The 19410-nt window shown below is 42.6% G+C and overlaps 1 protein-coding gene and 1 long non-coding RNA gene across 2 annotated transcripts; one reads left to right on the top strand and one right to left on the bottom strand.

The window, feature by feature from the left end:
- Positions 1-5131: 5131 nt before the first annotated feature.
- On the bottom strand, positions 5132-17321 carry ARL5A (ADP ribosylation factor like GTPase 5A). Its single transcript, XM_054208279.1, is given in 8 exon segments — positions 5132-7234; positions 7752-7903; positions 10603-10686; positions 11843-11990; positions 15009-15069; positions 16282-16333; positions 16336-16384; positions 17053-17321. Coding segments are annotated over 8 exon segments (618 nt in total). The 5' UTR covers positions 17076-17321; the 3' UTR covers positions 5132-7185.
- A 112-nt stretch (positions 17322-17433) lies between these two features.
- LOC128912432 (uncharacterized) lies at positions 17434-19135 on the top strand. Its single transcript, XR_008467633.1, has 3 exons — positions 17434-17502; positions 17936-18038; positions 18998-19135. It is a non-coding gene; the product is annotated as an uncharacterized LOC128912432 (long non-coding RNA).
- Positions 19136-19410: the final 275 nt, after the last annotated feature.

Here is a 19410-nt window from a genome sequence, read left to right as displayed (position 1 = left end):
GGCCACCGTCGCTCCAGGATGAGACCAAACACACGCCCAAGCCATCATCGCCCACGGGCTCTAAAACAATGCTCACGTGCTTCTGCAAACAGTAGCAGCTACATATGACGCGCAGCAAATTCAAAATTATTAAAATATGCATTTCACCTTGAAAAATGAGTTCTCCAGCTTACTCTGAAAATGGTACGGTGACTCCAAAATGAAGAAATTATCTCGCCAACTTAATAGAAACAGTAGGTTTATTAGTTCTTTACACAGCTGCAATACGCATCCATTAATCCAGGTACGAACGGGGTGTCCTTTCGGATTCAACAGGACGAGGACCTCGGAAGCAAGTCTTCAACAGTACCGGCATTTGCTCTGAGTCTTTACTTATGTACAAAAAATCAGACAATTTTCATTGTGACTATTCCATGATCTGTGTCTCTTTGCGTGACCCCGGTAGTTTGCCTACATATGTTTATACACACACACATGTATATATTTGGAGGTGGAGAAAAAAGAAAAGCCTTCCAATTCTGAAGAATCAGGGACAAAAAGCAAGACGGAACAAAAAAGTTAATAACGAATTAACTCTGAAGATGCTGAGTGTTCTGTAGTTTTGCAGCTAATTCAACCTCATATTAAAGAGCCACATTCAGAGACTAAACCGATGTAGCCCAGGCAACAAAAGAGTTATGACATGACCTGTGATTTCAAAAGTGGTAATAGGATCAAAAAAGTACTGTATGATGTTTTAATTAAAAAAAACAACCAACACAATAAAAACCCAACCCAACTAAGAGAACGCAGCAGTCAAACTTTCACACAGTCAAGAAAAAAAGCCAAAAAGTTACAGCATTTTCTGTTAAAACGTCTATTGACAGTTCCGTAGCCCAGAAGTAAATGCCGAAGCCGAGGCCCATCTGAGCAGGTCTGCTCTACGCGGGATACTCCGCTGCTGGATGCAGAAGTAAAACGGTCAGAGTTCAGCCGTGGCAAACGCTTTTCTTGTGCGCAGTTAAAAAGAATAAAGGTATTTAATGCTAAAACCATCCCGGAAAAAAAACCCTTTGGAAATACTCCTTCACCCTCTCAATTAACACAGGTGGAACAAGCCTGTTGGGCCTGCAGAGATCTTTGCTTGGGAAGTTTCCCCACAACACACACAGACAAAAGGTTTAACGCAAACAGTAAAATTTTGACAAGTGCTTTCATCTTACAATAATAACTACTGGTCGTTTTTCAAGACTGAGCAGTTCTGAAGCAATCTCTCAGCGTGTGTACACGCGGACACAGCTCCCCCAACAATTCCACACCACATCTGTGTTTCACCTCGTCGACAAGAATGACAAGAACTGGATGAGTCCCCTCCAAATAAATGAAAATCAGATGTGGAAAGACAGAAAGAGGTAAAGGGGAAACAATCCGAGGAATGTTATGATAAAATTTCAGGAAAGGTTACTGAAGAGAATCATAATTGAACTTCATTATAATGAATAGCTTTTTAAAAAGTTTTATCTAAATCACGTGAATAAACATGCTTAAATTTCAGGCACAGAAGTGCTCGGGCCAGGAAGTGCAGCCCTCGCAAGTCTCTGGATTAAACTGAAGCAGTAATTTTGTATGTTCTGGAATGACATTTTATTGCAGTATTAGTGTTAGCGACATATTTCATGCATTTCTTTCGGAAAGAAGACAAACTTTTCAGAAAGAGAAGTATAAAATACAAGTGATGAAGAGAAATACGAGCTTGGTCGTATGATTAATGCGTGAAAATATGGACTTTGCATTTGTAACAGACAGATAATATACTGTAACGTGTCCACATGGTTGGTATACTCATCTGAGACGGCTATTTTAGACTCAAAGAATGCCAGGTTGAGTGCTGGAAGTTCGCATTGGCATCCAGAGCTCGGCAGAGGCTGAGGACACGGAGCTCGGCTGCATCCCCGGGGAGCCAGGGGGGCAGCCCCAGACCTGCGGCACCAACGGGCTGAGTACGAGACTGCGGCTGCAGGATTGAAGGTCTTGGAAAAGAAGGTAGCGAGAAAGCAGAGGCTACGTTGAAAACATTTCATCAAAACATAATATAGACACAGTTTAAACGGGATCGGTTACCATTCCGCTATCATATACTACCAATTCTTCAACTTCTTTGCCATAAAAGTGCTCAGGCTTTCCAGTCGGAAAGGATTTTTTGTTTTGTTTTTTAATCTTTGAATCTCTCCGCAGGAGAATACGTCTGTTCATGGCCACCTCTTCCGCCCTCCACAGTGTTTGATGCGGGAAGCATTTAGACAAGAGTAACACCGAGCCGACGATTTACAAAGAATGACTTACAGCCTTCTAGGTACAGCAGCGTTTTCTCGCCTCAGCCAGCATCAGCCAAGTTTTCTGAACCGACAGTAGGAAAAGCTTAAAAAACCTCACCCAACTTGAGCCTTTTCTCACAAGGCACCTGGCTCACAAGGCGAAGGCCTGTACACCAGTATGACCCTGTCGGGAATAAAGGCTACGATCCAACGTGAAGAACATTTGTGAAAAAAGTCTCTGTACAATATAAAAATTAACCAGTAAAACCCTTGTAAGGCAAGAATATAATTTCTGCTTATGATTCTAAAGCACACTGTAAAAAAGTTACAGTGGCAACCACTTATCATTTCTCATTTTTGTACATTTGCTATATTCACTGCAACAATTATATTCGAGTCACATTTGTATTTATAACCCACCACAACTATATGCAAAGACGTTTTTCTTTCTTAGTGCCATTCGTCACGGCACCAAATCATTCTCGTCCCGCAACGCTCAACCGCGCACCATTTAAAGGCTTAACGTTACATTCATTTGAATGAGCTGAAAAACTACTTTTCAGACGTAATTAGTCTGACAGTAGCAAAGCTAATGTTTTACTCGCCAATTAAAAAAGGAACTACTTACATGAGGATGCTCACAGGGCCAAGGAGTCTTGGATTAAGTTATTTAAACAGTTCCTTGAAAAGAATTCCAGCTACCCAGTCGGATACAAGGACAAATTTACCATTTCCTCTCCCAAAGGAAGCTGGCTACAGCGTGTCTGACAAATGGAAAAGCGCCTGGAACGTACAGGGTAGAAAGAACCGTAACAAATATATTTATCATAAATCACGTTAAAACTGGTGTGTAGGGAGGGGAAACCCCCACTCATTTACACGCATTTAGATGCTTTTATAGAAATAGATCTATTTGAAGGAAAATGGAAATTGCAGCATAGGAAGAAAAAAACGGCGATCACTGAATCAGTTTTAGGCACTTGAGCTGCACAGAGGGGAGGAGGCGCCCGTCAGACACCTCTGACATTCGCACACGCACCCCCAGGAACATACCACACAGTGCACAGGAGAACAGCTAGTATAAGCCTCCCTGAAAAAAAAGAAAAAAAAAAGAAAAAAATAAAAGGAAAAAATGAAGCTAGGCAGATCCCTGTTCACATTTTCCAAGTTCTATATCCCACCTTTCCTCGCAATTAAAAACCTGCGGAACTTTCAGATCACAGAGGCAGCGAATGGCAGGATGGATTTACCAAGTTTATTATTTGCTAAAGCAAAAGAAACATTTAAAGTATTATTGAAATATGAGTTACTGCTGTATTTTTTTGCTAGTAAAATGGCATTCTGCGGCATAAACTTAATAACCATTTTTAAAGACCCCCTCCCTTTTTCTGTATAATATCCTACGAATAAATTTCTCGAAGAACAAAGGCAAAGTCATGTTAAGCTGTAGCGAAAGGCAAGGCAACACAACGGACAGAGGGAGAACACACAAAAGCAATACAAATCAAGGTCATGACTCACGTTAAGACAATCACTCCCAAACAATAACGAGAGAAGTTGAAAGCAGCATTGATGCAAAGCTGCTTTTCTAAAACTTGCTTTTCTATGGACAGAATTGTGAGAAAAACGTGAATTGTCCCACGGGGAAAAGGGAAAAAGCCGTAAACAAGAAGTACGTGCAAAAAGGGTTTGCGTGTTCAAAAGTTCATCCGCTCTTCTCCAGCTCTACTAGGGGGCTAGACTTAAAAACATTTCTAACACTAGGCAAGGTGTGTAGAAAAGGACCGGCACAGCCACAACACTACCCGAGCGCACAGACTTGTGCATCGCTCTGATGTTCACCTCGTTAGTACCCGAGCAAACACACTGGTGCTCACGAAGAACCTTCAGGCAGACAGACTTCCCTACAACAACTCCCACCGCAACGTCTGGATGACACAGCTCCGCTTCTGCCGTGCCGTGCTGCCCTTCCCGCAGCACCACACCAGCCAGGCAAGGGAAGGATCCGGAATTGCCACCTCGTGACAAAGAGTTTCCCAACTACTGTAGAGAAAATCCATCATCCTTAGAGACGGCAAATCCAGCACTTAAAACGAAGGTGTGTCTTCCTTCGATTCCTAAGCCCCACTAAGGACGCTACAGGCACGCGATGCGTCAGTAAGCATCGGCCACCACTGACGCCTTGCTACTGAAGAGCGCATCTGCCCGCTAAAGTACTAGGGATCACAAAACAGACAGAAAAGACGACTCGTCGTTACATTGACGTGACACACACCTGTTTTGGAGTCGGGTTAAGGCCGATCGCTCACCGCCCAACAGACAGACAAGAACTGACTCTTTAGGGCACAAGAGACATGGTTTGAACAGGCAGCATTCACCTGTGCGGTCGTTCCAGCTCCCTGCTGGGGTCTGGTCTCTCTTGTGAAACCAAGACGAAGCGAACCACCCAGTATCTCAGAGGCCACAGAAAAGTGGAAGTGGCCAGGATACTGAGAAGGAAGAAGAGTAAACATACAATTACTGATGTGTAAACATAAGATGTCTGGTTGCAACGTGAACCATATCTGGAAAAAACACCACACTTCCATTATATGGATGACGCACGTCCTACAAATTTAAGCACAAAGGAGTAAGCAGCAAATTTCAGCAAGAAGCAGATAGCAGAATACTGCTCCATGATTTTTCTTCCATTAACAGGAACAACTCGTTTTCTTAAAAACAAAACCCCACCACACACAACCTGTGTGTTGAGGCAAAGGGATGCAGTATTTAACAATACTAAAGCAAAATATTTTAAAGGGGTGAAAGGGAAGACATAAGACTCAAAAACCAAATACTTAGGTTTATAAGCAAGTCTGCTTTTTCTTTTTTAAGACTAGAAAACGTACAATTCCATTTCATATGCAAGTGTGCACAGAGCTCATTTCTTGAAGATACTATCAGATAAACTGAGAAAGTCTTTGCATTAAATTGTTATTTCTTCAAACATTTATACATTTTGCAATACACCAGTTAAATACCAATATCTATGTGCATGCACTATAAATATATGCATGTACACGTTAAAATGTTTAACAAAGACAGCAGATTCCCTAGCCAGTGAGCATCATAAAGAGATACCAAAAATATATTAAAAAGTTAAATTCTTTACCTGCCTTTGTTAAATACAGACTTTTGAAATTGCCTCCCTTCTTTTCCCCAAAAATCCACACCATGATCCCCGGAGAAGCGGCCAAATGGGAAGGCAGGTGCACTGACGAGATTATCCCAGAACCGAAGGGAAGCACCTTAAAAAGTTCAAACTAAGCTTTTTCTTTAAAATGTCTTTTCCATCCTTATCAGATGTATGAGCTAAGAGAGGGAAGGACATTTTAAACAAAGTTTTATTTCATTTTGCTGTACTCCCCAAACATACATCTCCAACATAAAAGCCTCTGATTAAGGCTACGTACACTTTCACAATACTGACATTTCAAACCATCCAACTCATCCCGCTGCAAAGCCTGTATCCTTGAAAATGCTCATTCTGAACGACGCCGGTATGGGACGTCCACCCATCCCGTTAGGTACTACAGTAAGAAACGACAATCCCATAGTGTTCTGACACTTCTTTATAACTCACCTGGGGACCATGCACGGGAGTTACATTTTCAAGAAGTGCTGCCCTGGAACTTCTGTGGGAACACGATCCAGGGGTGACTTACGGCCTTTCAAGTAGTGTAATCTGTTTTGTTCCCCACCTCGGTTCCATCCATTGCATATAGATATATATACATTTTATGCTATCAAAGAGAAGTGTGCCTTCCTCTGAAAAACACTTAATAAAGAGTATGACTTGTTTTGTAAGATTCCAGTGGGACTTTTAAACATACTTTTGTGCCTCTTCTTTGGTTAAGAAAAAAATGAGAGATGACATTTTTCCCTTTATGACAGCTAAAGGTACTTCTACTAGACCTGAATCATAAATGAAGAGTACTGCAAAGAAAGAAAAGCAGTACCACAGGACAGCATGACGTGAACCTTTTGGAATCGCCTAATCCAATGATGACTACCATAAAAAAAAGAAAATCCGTTTCATTTTCAAGTCTTTGGCAAATGCTTACTGTTTGCCGACACTGTAATTTGAAGTTCAATCCATGCCCCAATCCGTTATGGCATCCTCCCTAACTGAAAAATCATGTGAGAACTAAGCAACGGTCTTAAGAGAGAGTTTGCTTTATAAAGTTCTGGTGAGCCAACTGTCTGATGGATGTTACAGCCATACAGATAACAAAGGAGAAGGTGTGACACGTTGGCAATGTCAAATATTAGTACTACTGTCAACATACTGATTCAGCTTTACACGCTGGTCTGAACAGATTGCAATTAACCTAAAATTGAGGTATAAATATACACAAATATGTACAGTACACATACAGGAAAATATTTTTGCATTTGTAACATCGGTAACCTTAAAAATACTGGAAAGTTGATATCTATGCCATTGATTTGTTTGCTAATTTACTGGAATAATGAAGCCAACATCTTCAACTAGAGAGGACTACAATGGAATAATAAAACTCAAAATTAAAAGCTCCTTCCTCTCGCTTCATCTTCACCACACTCAACGTTGGACTGTTCTGAGTGGCTGTATCTTGAAAAGAAGGTTGATCACAGCTTTTAAATGCGTCCTCGGAGGAAACCAAACAGGAAACCAAACTGGAGCCTCAACTGCATCTTTTTGCTGAATGGTCTTAATTTATATACACGTGTGTGTGTGTGCATCTATGTAGAAAATAAAGTTGAAATCAGTTCAGTATAAATACATCTAACCCATTAATTCTGCCACTGTGAAGGTAATCATGGGTACAGCTCTTTTTAAGCAATGTCTGTGCAAAGAGGTCATTAAAAATCATCTGATCTTAAGTCTTGACATCATCCATTCGAGTCCTTGGCACAGTCTGTAAACAAAAGAGAGAATTTTTAAGGAATACATGCACTTCTCAGGATAACTTCAAAGATAATTCCACGGTACCAATTTAATTTCTTCCTAAGAACTCTGTAATTCTGACTGAAGGAATCACGTCCAGAAACAATTCACTCCGAGCACAGCATTTCCTAGATCTTATCATGCAATTTACGGGTGAGAGACTTCAGATCCCAGCACTTCCAAGACATACACTGAAGTTTTCTCGAATTATGATTAGTCTTAACAAAGCAGAAGGGATTTTAGGTCGTTCCCACCCTCGTTAGGCCCAAATCATACCAAGTTTTATCACTGTGAGGTGAGACTGCGGATTTGATGTAAAAGTTGGTTTTCAGATCACACTGATCCTAAGTCAGTATGTTCTGAGCCCAAAAATCTTTAAGTGTAAGATTATTATTGACAGGGGAGGAATGTGTGTTAAAACCAAACACCACAATTAAAACACCAAAATAATTCAAGATTCCCCTCCTACAGACAAGAGTAACTCTTACCCCTCTCCAGTTAGAGCACAGCATGCCTGAATGTGCCACTGGTGATCCTTAATCGAAGTCAGCTTCAGGAACTGAGATATTTCAGCGACTGTCATACACTCCTTAACATCCTGCTTGTTAGCAAAAATCAGCAAACCTGCTTTTTTTAAGTCCTAGGGAGAAAGAAGAAAACAAGATGATGATTACAAGTCAGCCCTCGGAGGCAAGAGATGTGACACCAAACTAGAGAACCTAAAGCCCTAGCAAAAGAACCTAAACTATAAGACACTGCAGGCTGATCGGCAGGTAACTTCAGAAAAATCTTTTGATCCAGCAGATCAAACATCCAATTTTTGCCTAGGATGACCTGTAAAACTACGTACAGTGTTTTGTTGTGCTGCGTGAGGATCAGAGGCACCCTGTAGCCATGTGTTTGCAGCTGCAATAATGCCACACACCCCTCCAACAGCCAAGGCTCCTGTTTAACCCTGACCTTGCAGGTCATTCCTGCCGGCGTATCCAAACCAACCGCTGCCTTCTCCTCAGCCTGGCTTTTCTATAGACACACACCGCACTTTTACATATTACCATCCTGTTAAAATTGATTTTAGTACAAAATGAGTAGACTGTGCAGTTCTCACCCAGGGCAGCAGTGGGTTACCCCACCAGAACGTTTTAAGCACTGGTAAAACCTTGCCAAGCCTGACGGCAGCAAGCGCCAGCAGCGTGCGTGCTGGCACCCAGCCTGGCACCATGGCTGCCCAGAGCCAGAAGGACACTCTGCCCACGCTGCAAGCCCTCAGCCAAGGAAATGCCACCCATTAAGAAGCTTTAAGACTGCCACTGACAGTGTAAAGCAAGCTGCGGTAATATTTTATTTAGAGGATACACAGAAAATCATCGCTTACGCTGCTTCAGAATCAAAGGACGGACATCTACATGATGCAATATTTAAAACATCAGTACTAACAATTTAGAGAACAGCAACTCTAGGGGCAAGCTTATTTTATCTCAAGCTGCTTGGAATTACACTAGTACAGGCATGTATTATTGAAGATTTGTCCCTCTGAAAGTAAAAATGTCTCCCCAGAAAGCCCAGACAACTCATTCGCTTAAATGCCTATCAGGCACACTAATTTTTACAATCAGTAAAATTAATTCCCAAACGATCTACTGGTCCAGAAAATAGCTGGAACTGACCTGGGCAACTCAATTTTGCCTTAAGAAAAATTCAATTGGACTGGTTTTCAGGGACTGCAAGGAAAAGCCATTCTAAATAAATACTTGACTTTCATTTCAGCTTATATGTATTGTTATTCTCCCCAAACGCCATAGCATCTGAGGAGCGAGCAGAATATACTGAAAACATCCTGTTGTAAAACAATGTTAGATTGCTCTTTAGAACCCATCAATGTTAGATGGGTTCTTTCGGAGCACAGAAATAGTCTCCCAACACGAAGCAAGGGCATTCATGCTTCTTGGGGTTTCAGCCTTCCCTCATGTCAAATTCAGTTCGTTAACAACTTCCGCATCTTCCTTTATAGATGATGAGACAGAAGATGCAGATTTAGTTTAGGGACTGCAACAGACTGAAGAGCACATCTCTGAAATTCTAATTATGACAGCAGCAGACTCAATGGCCACAGTCCCCCCCGCCACACTTAACACTCCACCAAAGCCAAGAAAGCCAGACCTACTTTATTAGAATGTATATTAAACACAATTTTAATTTAAATACCAAAAATTATAAATACAAGACACTAGGCAAAGCACTTGTTTTTTCTCAAATGCTTCAGATCACCATGATCACTCAAAGGAAACACATAGGCAGCCTTTGCCCTTCCTGCAGTCATCTGCTAAACATTGGCTATAGTTTAAATATAGATGTAATATTTTGGGATATAATGCCATCAATTTTATGCACGTTTTTGTATTCCAACACTTAGATTTGGAAGCTCATTGTCCTCAGTATCATCTCATACAAACTGATCCAGTTTGAATTAAACTTGTCTTATGAGTCCCAGTAGTCAAGCTTATATAAACACATCTTCAGTAAAAACCGGGGCTGCGGTCCTGTGGCACTGCCTGGGCTGATTAAAGTCTTTGGGACGTTCAGGTCATGCAATAGGTGCTCCTTGGCTTATACAGCAGTCCAGCATCTCTGAATCAGACCCAGATAGCTCAGTTTTAGACCTGACACAGGGCTCAATTTTAAGGAAGGTCTTTACAAGTTAGCAAATTCTACTCTCATTCTGTAATTTCAAGTACAAACAGACAGAATGACAGCTATTGTGGCCACAGGCAGTCTGTTTCTTCAGTTTGATAGCTGGTTGCTATAAGACATATTATTAAGGCTGTATCTGTCTTGCTGTGAAAACAGAAAACATCAAGCAACCATGAAGCTATCAAAAATACTAATTAAGTTGTTGGAGGAAACAATGTTTTTTTTAAAATTATCTCATTCGGCTATTAATATGGATTGAAGCATAAAACACGAAAAAGTCACTTATAGGACCTAACTTCTGTTTCACGGAAGCATTCAGAAGTTGAAAAGGTACTTTCGTGGGAGTTCTCTTTACTAATTTGGTATTAATTTAGATCTTCGTTAGGAGCTTCACAAAAGACAGAGCCTCAAGCAGGACAAGACAGCTCTGACACAGTACTACCTGCAGCTGGGAGAACGCGACCGGTAATGTTTGCCTTGGGCTTCACTGGAGAGGCCTCTCTCTCTCTCCATTCTGGTCTGTCTCCAGCCAGCAGGCGTAGGTGAGAGCTCTCACAAACAGCAAGCGAATCTGCTTCCCTTAACACCTATCCGCCAGATCTTAGCCACAAAAAATATTAAAAGAAAGAAAACACAGGGTCTACTCACCTCGTGTGCTAACATTTTATACAGTTCTTCTTTAGTCACAGAAATCCTCTCTCTGTCTGTGCTGTCCACAACAACTATCACAAACTTTAAAAAGTGAAAAGTTATTAGTCAGAGAACAAACTCTATTTTTCTGGCCACACACCTGTCAGCAGAACAGATTACTGTTCCCATCACATCATCCAGACAGTCAGCTGGATTATCAGATAGCATCATATCCCAGATACACCTCTCCCAGCCAGAGCGTGATTACCCACAGCACTGGTATCGTTTACAACTCATGCTGTGGTTTGTATACAAAAGTAGCTCTGACACATCTTTTGACTTTCCGTTTTCCATTTCCAAGTGAAAAATTTATATTGAAAGCAAGCGTTTCCCTGTAATCCCAGATCCGGTTTTGTTCTTTGCCTAGCATAATTGAGGTAGCACACAGATCCCTCAAATAGTTTGTTGCAGCCTTAAAAAACTTAAACTCTGTCAGCGTTCTCCCTCAACTTCAAATACTAACATGCAAATAGATATTTGCGAGGGATTTTAAAAAAATCCATAAGCTCCGTACTTCAAGAACAGACATGCAGATGCATGTCACAGCATCTTATAGGGAAGCACAGGAGAACAAAGTTAATTATTATAAAAATTAACTTATTTTTAAAACCACAGTTGATAACACATAGGAAACCTTGACTTAAATCGTTATTTTGATCAAGTTCAGTATATGTGCTGCAACTTCATCACTGAAGAGTTCTTAAAATTCTTGGGGGTGCTTAAGTAAATTGATCACGGGAGCTTGCAAGACAGAGCTCCCACAGTCTTGGAGGAAACTTTTGGGTTTCAGTATTACTCCTGAGGGGTTACCCAGGTATTAGAGTACCGGTTACAGAGACAGAGCAGTCGGCCACAAGAGGGGACCTGTAAACACGGGGATCTGCAACACCAAGACAAACTGAGCACCTGCCCTAAGGCCGCAGATACCCAGACACAGAATCCGTACAAACAAGCTGTTTTTAATTGCAACTCCATATTACGCATCTTACTTAAGAAATCTAAAAGCGAGCGGTACAACAGCTTGCTAAGGATGAGACTTCAAAAAATCAAAACAGGAGTACCCCGAAGTAGCTACGGTAACTTTCAAAGGCCAGTTAACGCTGGAAAGGTGTCTGGTACAGATCTCCGGTACGCTGTATTCCTGTCACCAGCAATGGTTGCACCAGGACTTCCAGCAAGGGGTTCAGGTCATTCTCACCTCAGTGTTTGTGTAGTAGGTGTTCCACGAAGACCGAAGAGACTCCTGCCCTCCGATATCCCACATCAGAAAGCGCGTGTTGTTGACCACTATCTCTTCCACGTTACTCCCTATGGTGGGCGAGGTATGCACCACTTCGTTCATGGAGCTGCAGAGGGAAGAGAGCAACTCGGTCAGACACGGCATTGTTGAGCACCTTAGGACTCCGAACTGACCTACTGCTGTAAAAGCTAAACTCCATGCTTATTCCAAGCTAGAAAGCTTAGTGGGAGAAGTATAGCAAACACTTCTTATGCAGCAAATATAGACAAGGTTTGACGGTGGAAGCTGAATAAAAATAAATAAAAATAGCAATAAAAAAGGAACCAGTGAATAATCAAATTATGAAGCTGAGAGAGCATTCATGAAGAAAGCTATATTACAATTAATTAAATCATAAAGCTGAGAGAATATTTGGTTCTGAAGCTGTTTTAAGCAGTCAGCTTCTCTTTTTCCGGGCTGATTTTGGCACGCATGGGAGAGAGCAGTTGTTTGCTTCAAGAATGCGGTTAAGCCACAAGATTTCCAAGGTTGCAGAAAAATAGTAACTCAGCATCCAACTCCACCAGACACACTCCATCGCGCTCTCCTTCCAGTATAGGCCACGAAGAGCGTACTTTCTTCACAATGCAGTCACTTTATGACCAAACTTGCTTCCCTCTCCCCTCAGCACAATCCAATAACGCCACTTTTTGGAGACAAACGCAGACATTAAGTCTTTCAAATATATTGTTTTAGAGATATTGAGTGCAACTTTGTCATTAAGACCACCACTTTCACATCAATAGTGATAACCAAATGTGTACTCTGGGTACTCCTAAAGTTCAAATTATTTAAAAACTCTACTGTATCGAAATACGCAAAAAAATTTAAAAGCAGCTTCAAGGGAAACGTCAACCATTTTCAAAGAACTTAATTATTTTTTCTTCTTGATAAATTTTTCATTTTATGTGAACATTTTTGAAGTTTTAGCAGAGCTTTTAGTTACAGTGACAGCAATTTGAGACTTGTAACAGTGCTGGAATATTTCCTGAAGAGGATAAAGAGAGCTGAGGAGATAAAAGGATGGTCCAGTGTTCTCAAAAGGAATCCCAGTTACCCAGTGCCTTAGCAGCATAACGAGATACCTTCTCACCCCACACGTTTCAGGGCAACTATGTAAGGGAAAGAGAAGGACTAGAAGAAAGAACCATAAAACCAAATAAGATGCCTGTGGCTGATTTCATATTTAAAAAACAGGTTTTAGCAGAGGTCTTTTAATGCTTGAAAGAGATGTATCACAAATCGCCTCCCCTTGGTTGAGCCTGCAGCCTTTCACGTTCAGGCTGCTGGCATCTCACAGTTTGCAACACAATAGGTGGATTTTTCCCTCCTCCTCACCGAAACAAGGTGAGCACGAAGCTTAATGGCACTTCTAGGAACCTGATCGCAAAATCCTATGGCTACCTGAGGGGAGGGAGGAGATCCAAGCACGAAAACAGGAAGAAGTGAAGTGTCTGTGGAGCTGCCACAATCTCTTAGAAGAATCACCTCTCCAATGCCTGCTGTGACCCTCCATGACATCAAAGTGACGGCCAGTGCACTAACCAAGACTAGTTGTCCTGCTAGTTATCTCTGCCCATCTCTTATGAAAAAGAGTTAAACATATTCATCCATGCTCAGAACACTTATCTGCTATGAAGAAATGGCAGGAGAAAAAATGGGATATGCACAGATGGAGGCAGGGCTTAAGGAGGAGTCAAGCAGGAGGAACAGAGGCCAGTACATACAGAGCTCTGTCAAAGCGGCAAAGTGGGCAAGGGGAATACAAGCAGAGAGAAGGGGAAGTCCTGTGGAGCTAAAACGGATATAAAGAAAAAGGAGGCATATAGAGATCCACTGTACAAAAGGGAAAAGAAAACACTGAGGCTGCAGAAATAAGAAGATGAGAAGAATCATGAGACATTCGTGGAGGAAGTGGAAAGACACCAGCAGCATTAAAACGCTCCAAGGACGGCCCTCAGCTGCAGCCGTTACTAGTTTTAAAAAAGTATTCTTCATTCTATTTATGCTTTTTAAAATCTCTCACTCCCGATTTAAATAACGACAACCACCACCATCTTTTCACTTTCTCTGCAGAGCATGCTAGGGCGTAAGTGGCTGGAAATGCTGCAGGAGTTTCACGTTTCAGAAAGGCAAAAGCAGATCATAATTTGACAAAATCCGAACACTTTGAGAAAGCATATTTTAAGTGTAGGATTGGACCAGTACGACCATATCGCTTAACAGGAATTATTTCTGATACTGACCCAGGAATACTTCCTAATACCAGACTACTCGACGTGAGAAATCACAAATCTGTTTCTATTATAAACAGACCTTGAGTCCCCTGTCCCACCCAGAAGCTTATGAGTCTGTGGACATATTTGTACCCTTTTATCAAAATGCAGTTGAGGACCAGAGATACGAAGCTCGTACGAGTTTCATGCAAACCAGTAGCAAGGTTAACGCAAGACAAACACAAGTCAGTGCCACCATTAAAGGCAGAAGCTGCAGGCCAGCTACCAACACTGGGGGCTCACATAGAGCCCTGGCCAGGCAGCACGGGCTGCCACCAGCCGCAGAGCTGTGCTCTCCTGGGCTCAGCCCACGCTCAGCTCCTCCTTCATCCCCTACCACAAATGACATGGAAGCACACCTTGGTACACCGGACACGAGTCATGGCAGGGAGAGGTCAGGCTTTGCTGCTTTGCTACTCACAGAACAATTTGTTTAGTATTTATGTGCTGTGGCATGGATCAGTTTAGCAGCACTGTCCTGTGGCTAAACCTCACTATAATCATATTTTGTGGAGCTGGCAAACGGCCTACACGGTGACACCAAAGGCAGTTGTGATTAAGTGGTAATAGCAATGTAATCTGATGAATAAAAGCTCTGAACAAAACCTTATTCATATATCAGGCAAAACACAGACGATTTCAAACTCTAAACACACGCTCTGACCCACCGACACCTACACTGTTCAGTAATCTTCAGCATAACGCTTTTAAAGTAAAAACTAACTGGGAAAGCAGCGACAACAAGTCAGAGAAATATATACAATGCACACCTTGAAATACAAGAAACGTCATCTGCAGTTCATACTTACAATTGATAAAGAATGGTCGTTTTTCCTGCATTATCCAGACCAACAATGATTACTTTGTGCTCTGAAATAAAAATATCACCAGTAAGCCACATAGTTAACTTTGCTATCACGATAACAACTGTGTTAAGAAACAAGGTTGGTGTTGCATTTTTGACTGATTTCCTACGCAAACACTGCCAAACTTCAGGTGCCACATTTCATGGGCCATGGCTAAAAGTTGGTTTGACTGTGGAGGTGTACAAACCCACGTACTGTTCTGAGTAGGTAAGTGACCATTGATCTTTTCCCCATCTGCACATGTACAGGAACAGTTTCTGTGAGACTACATGCGGATTTGTTCCTTCTCTAAACTGCTGGAGAAATCTCACGCTGGAATCCTTTCCTGAGCTTCTACACATTTTTGCAGCTTGTAAGAGACTGTACTCCCTATCCCCCCCAACTACAGTAATTCTCCAGAACACATGCTCACACGTGTTAAATGTTCATTTCCGAGGCCGTACTTTTATTACGGCCTGCAACATCTCGATGTCTTTGCAAAGAGTTGTTAAAAACCACAGCGACGCTGATTTGCACTGTAAGCAGGGTGATCCACCTGTCTCCCTCAGTGCCCTCTTTTCCTTTCAGCAGGTTTGGAACCCGGAGAACACATTTGCCTACGAATATTTTACAGTACGCATTCACCCAATTTAGTTTTAGACGAACCAACGAATACTACACAAAACTACTCTGACACATATGCGAACACATTCTGGAGCTCAATGCCAGAATCAATTATTGTTTCTATTTAGCACCTTCTTTCCTATACACCACAAAATTGAATTTGAATTCTACAGCTGGTGTTGTCAAGCACATTCAAATTTATGATTTCCAGGACGAGTCAGCGCTGCCTGCTCTCAGCTATATTACGCAACTTTTAGTTGCACAAATAACCTTGGCTTCAACGGGACTATTCATGCAAGTAAAAGCTTTGTGAGAAGGGGCTTTCTTCCCCCCCTCCCCAGTGGTCCAACAAGGGCAACAAAAAGCCATTATAAGTCTGCCCAAGCTTCCTTCAGACAACCAGAGATCAATTCCTTCTGTTAGCAAAGTACACTCGCATTGATTCATCACAGAGGAGAGAGGGAGGGGATAGGGGTCAGGTAAGTGGGGTTTCTTGGTTTTGATTTTATCAATATTGTGTGGTTTTGCAGAGTTGTCTTATGTACCATCAAATATAAATTCCAGGTTTAATAACTTTGCATAACTGCACAATATTGTAAAAGTATCTGCTTACCTGACCCCACATAACTAGGAACTTTTGTTTCTGGTGTGATGTTGCCAGCATAGTGGATGTTAGGAAATCAGTTGGAACAGAAGATCTGAGGTGGGGCTGGATGCTACAAGACAAAAATATTTTGTTGTGTTTGCACTAAGTGTTAATGGGCATATAATTGGGACATTCAGCATGCATGTGTAAGAGTATTTAAGTTTACTCTAAATCAAATTTAAAAGACCTTATAAACACAGAGAAGAGCCCCAGCATGTGTTTTATAGTTAAAAGTTACAACTCTCATTAAAACCTCACTGTAAGGAGACAAGCGTCACCAATCTGAAGTTACTTATAACATTTACTCCATAAACAGCAGTTTTGCCAGATACGGGGGCTGATCACTTAAGGCCATTAATAAACAGCAGGTGACGAGATGAGACTAGACACTAACGACGCAACACGGCTGTATTCTTTCGGCACAGATTAATAATTTAACATCCACCTTTCATGAAATGAGCTTTTCAGTGACTTATGAGGAGGGGGGTTAAAAAAAAAAAAAGGTTAACACCTCCCCCCCCCCCCCCCCCAACTTTCCTGGCCGCAGCCTGTCCTCCCGGGCCGCTCCCCCCGCCCGCCACCTCAAGGCTCGTAGCCTCGTAGCCCCGGTGGCCACCGCTGTGGCGGTTTACCAGAGCGGGCCCCCACCTCAGAAAGGGGCGAGGAACCGCCGCCTCAGCCCGCCCCGGCGATCGCCCCTCAGGCCCCGACACGTTCCGTCCTCCACCTCGCCCTCACCCTGATGGTTGAACAGCCTCCATATCCTGGTGAAGAGGATCCCCATCCTCAGCCGGGGCCCTCGCCGCCTCCTCCTCCTCCTCCTCAAGCGCCTACCGCGGGCTTCTTCCCCACCCCGACCCTCTTTTCAGGGCCCGGCCCAGCTCCCGCTTTGCCGGCTGGGGCCTGGCCTCATCACCTCACGCTGGGACATCGCCGCCGGCTCCTCTCGCCTCAGCCGGGGCCGCTCTCTCGCCTCAGCGGCAGGGGGGCGGGGGGGGGGAAGAAGGCGCCGGCGACACCGCGGCCACCGTAGGGACGGGGGAAGGCGGGGGCTGACGCGTCGCTGTGACGTAGGCGCGGCGGCCGCCATTACGCGACGCCGCCTCAGCGAGCGGCTGCCGCGGCGAAGGCCGCGCTCGCCGCTCGCTCAGAATGCTTCCCCCCCGACTACAAAGACACCTTTAAACGGTTCGCACGTTTTTTTCCCCTCATTTATTGTATAAAAGTTAATTATAATGCAGTTTTTGTTTTTTTCTTTTTATACATCTAAATTCCATAAAACAAACCCATAGAAACGAGGACGCCCTCAGCATGCAAGCCCGCGTTTTCTCTCTCTCTCTCTCTCTTTTTTTTTTTTTTAAATGATTCCAGTCACAAAAATAACAACACTTTTTTTTTTTTCCTTTTTTTTTTTTTTTTCCTTCGAAAGCCACTAAAAGCAGAGGGAGAGCAAAGCATGCAACACTGTACACAATTTGCATAGTATATTTTACCCGGCATGCCTCGTAGAATGCTACACATACAGTATCTATAGGAGTAAAAACAGAAAAAAGGGGGGGGGGGGGGGACCGGCAGAAAAAAAACAACACAAAATTTGTGCGTATTCTTTCTTTTTTATTAGTAACAGCTGAACTGGCTCCCACCGAGGTACCACCGCCAAGCTATCGCTGGGAACCAGTTTGGGTGAGAAACGGGAGATTTGTCTGGGATGTGAGAAGCCCAAGGTCCGTCGTTCGCAGGGTGAAGGACCCCTTTTCACTGCCTTCCGCCACCCCGCTGCTTCTCTCGCGTACATGCAAGTCGCGCTTCGCTCGATTCTCTTCCTACGCTGCTCTTCCACAACCGTGACTTCTCTCTGCGTGAGAAGAGAATCGGGCGTATTCCAAATGTAAACACACCTTGGGCCCCAAACATGCATTCCTTAAGCTTGCTTGTCTTTACTTTCAAATTTACTCTCTTATTTATTTTTAAATTCAATTTTAAATTCTCAGCAATATTAGTGGAAGTTTTGGGTGGGCTCGTCCACAGCTCCTATGGTGTAACTTTCTTCTCTCCCCCACCCCTCCGTCCCCACACACGAAAGCACGTAGCTCTGTGGCCCCGAGCACTGATTTACCGGGGGTATTTCATTCCCAACCTTGGGCTACTTCTGTGTTTGCAGGATATTCATCAGTCGTATGCCAAAATCTGTACACTGGCCAAAAGTAGAAGTTACTCATGTAATTTCAGCTTTGAGGAGGAAATTAGCAGAAATGAATGCAGTGCACTTTCTAATTTTAAAAGGTTCTTTCCCCCCCTCCCCATTCATTAGTATGGAGGGAATACAAGTTATTGAAAAATCAATCACATATGCAAAATGTGAGGCTTAGAAATAAACTGCTGAAGTATCAGGCAGCAAGTTAAACTGATCAAGAATGCAATAAATCCATTGACGCTGGATCAAAATACCTACTCCTCTTTTTCAAAAATACAATGCCAAATGCAATAGTGGAATTACTGTAAATTTGTGCTATTACAAATGTGCTTCTTTTTCCTTGCTCTGTTTTTACATCATTGGCAAAATATATTATTCTGTATTGTACAATATATTTTCTTACTATATAGATTTTCTACTGCTTATACAGAATAGAATTAGTATCAAAGGGGACTGTGGTGTTAAATTTAATTACATTTTGTTTTTCAGGAAATACGGATAAGGCATATGATCATCAGTATGCGACATTATGGTCAGACCTTGCAAATACTGACTCTCGGAGAAGACAGTAATAAACGCTGTGGCCGGCAGTAGGTGCCTGTAGGCTCTAGTCCAGATAGTAACTCACTGCCAGGAAGTTTGAGGGGAAGAGGCAAGTCTACTAAACATGGCCGAGACCAAGCCGATGCTACTCCCAGCTTCCCCACTTTCCAAGGAACAAAGGGATGACACACTCTTCCTAACATTTTTAAATGATTTCTACCTTCTCCCAAAATTCTCTGTATGGATTCAGTTACAACATTTCTCTTCACTTCTTAAGTGGATTCCACAAATAATGAAAGAGATCTTAACACAAATTTCAATACTGAGTAGCATTGCCAGCTCCTTCTCCAAGTTAATGC

This window comes from Rissa tridactyla, chromosome 7, assembly GCF_028500815.1.
Source record: "Rissa tridactyla isolate bRisTri1 chromosome 7, bRisTri1.patW.cur.20221130, whole genome shotgun sequence".
NCBI classification, from domain to species: domain Eukaryota; kingdom Metazoa; phylum Chordata; class Aves; order Charadriiformes; family Laridae; genus Rissa; species Rissa tridactyla.
Note: the sequence above shows the minus strand (reverse complement) of the source record. Positions and strands in the feature narration are given on the sequence as shown.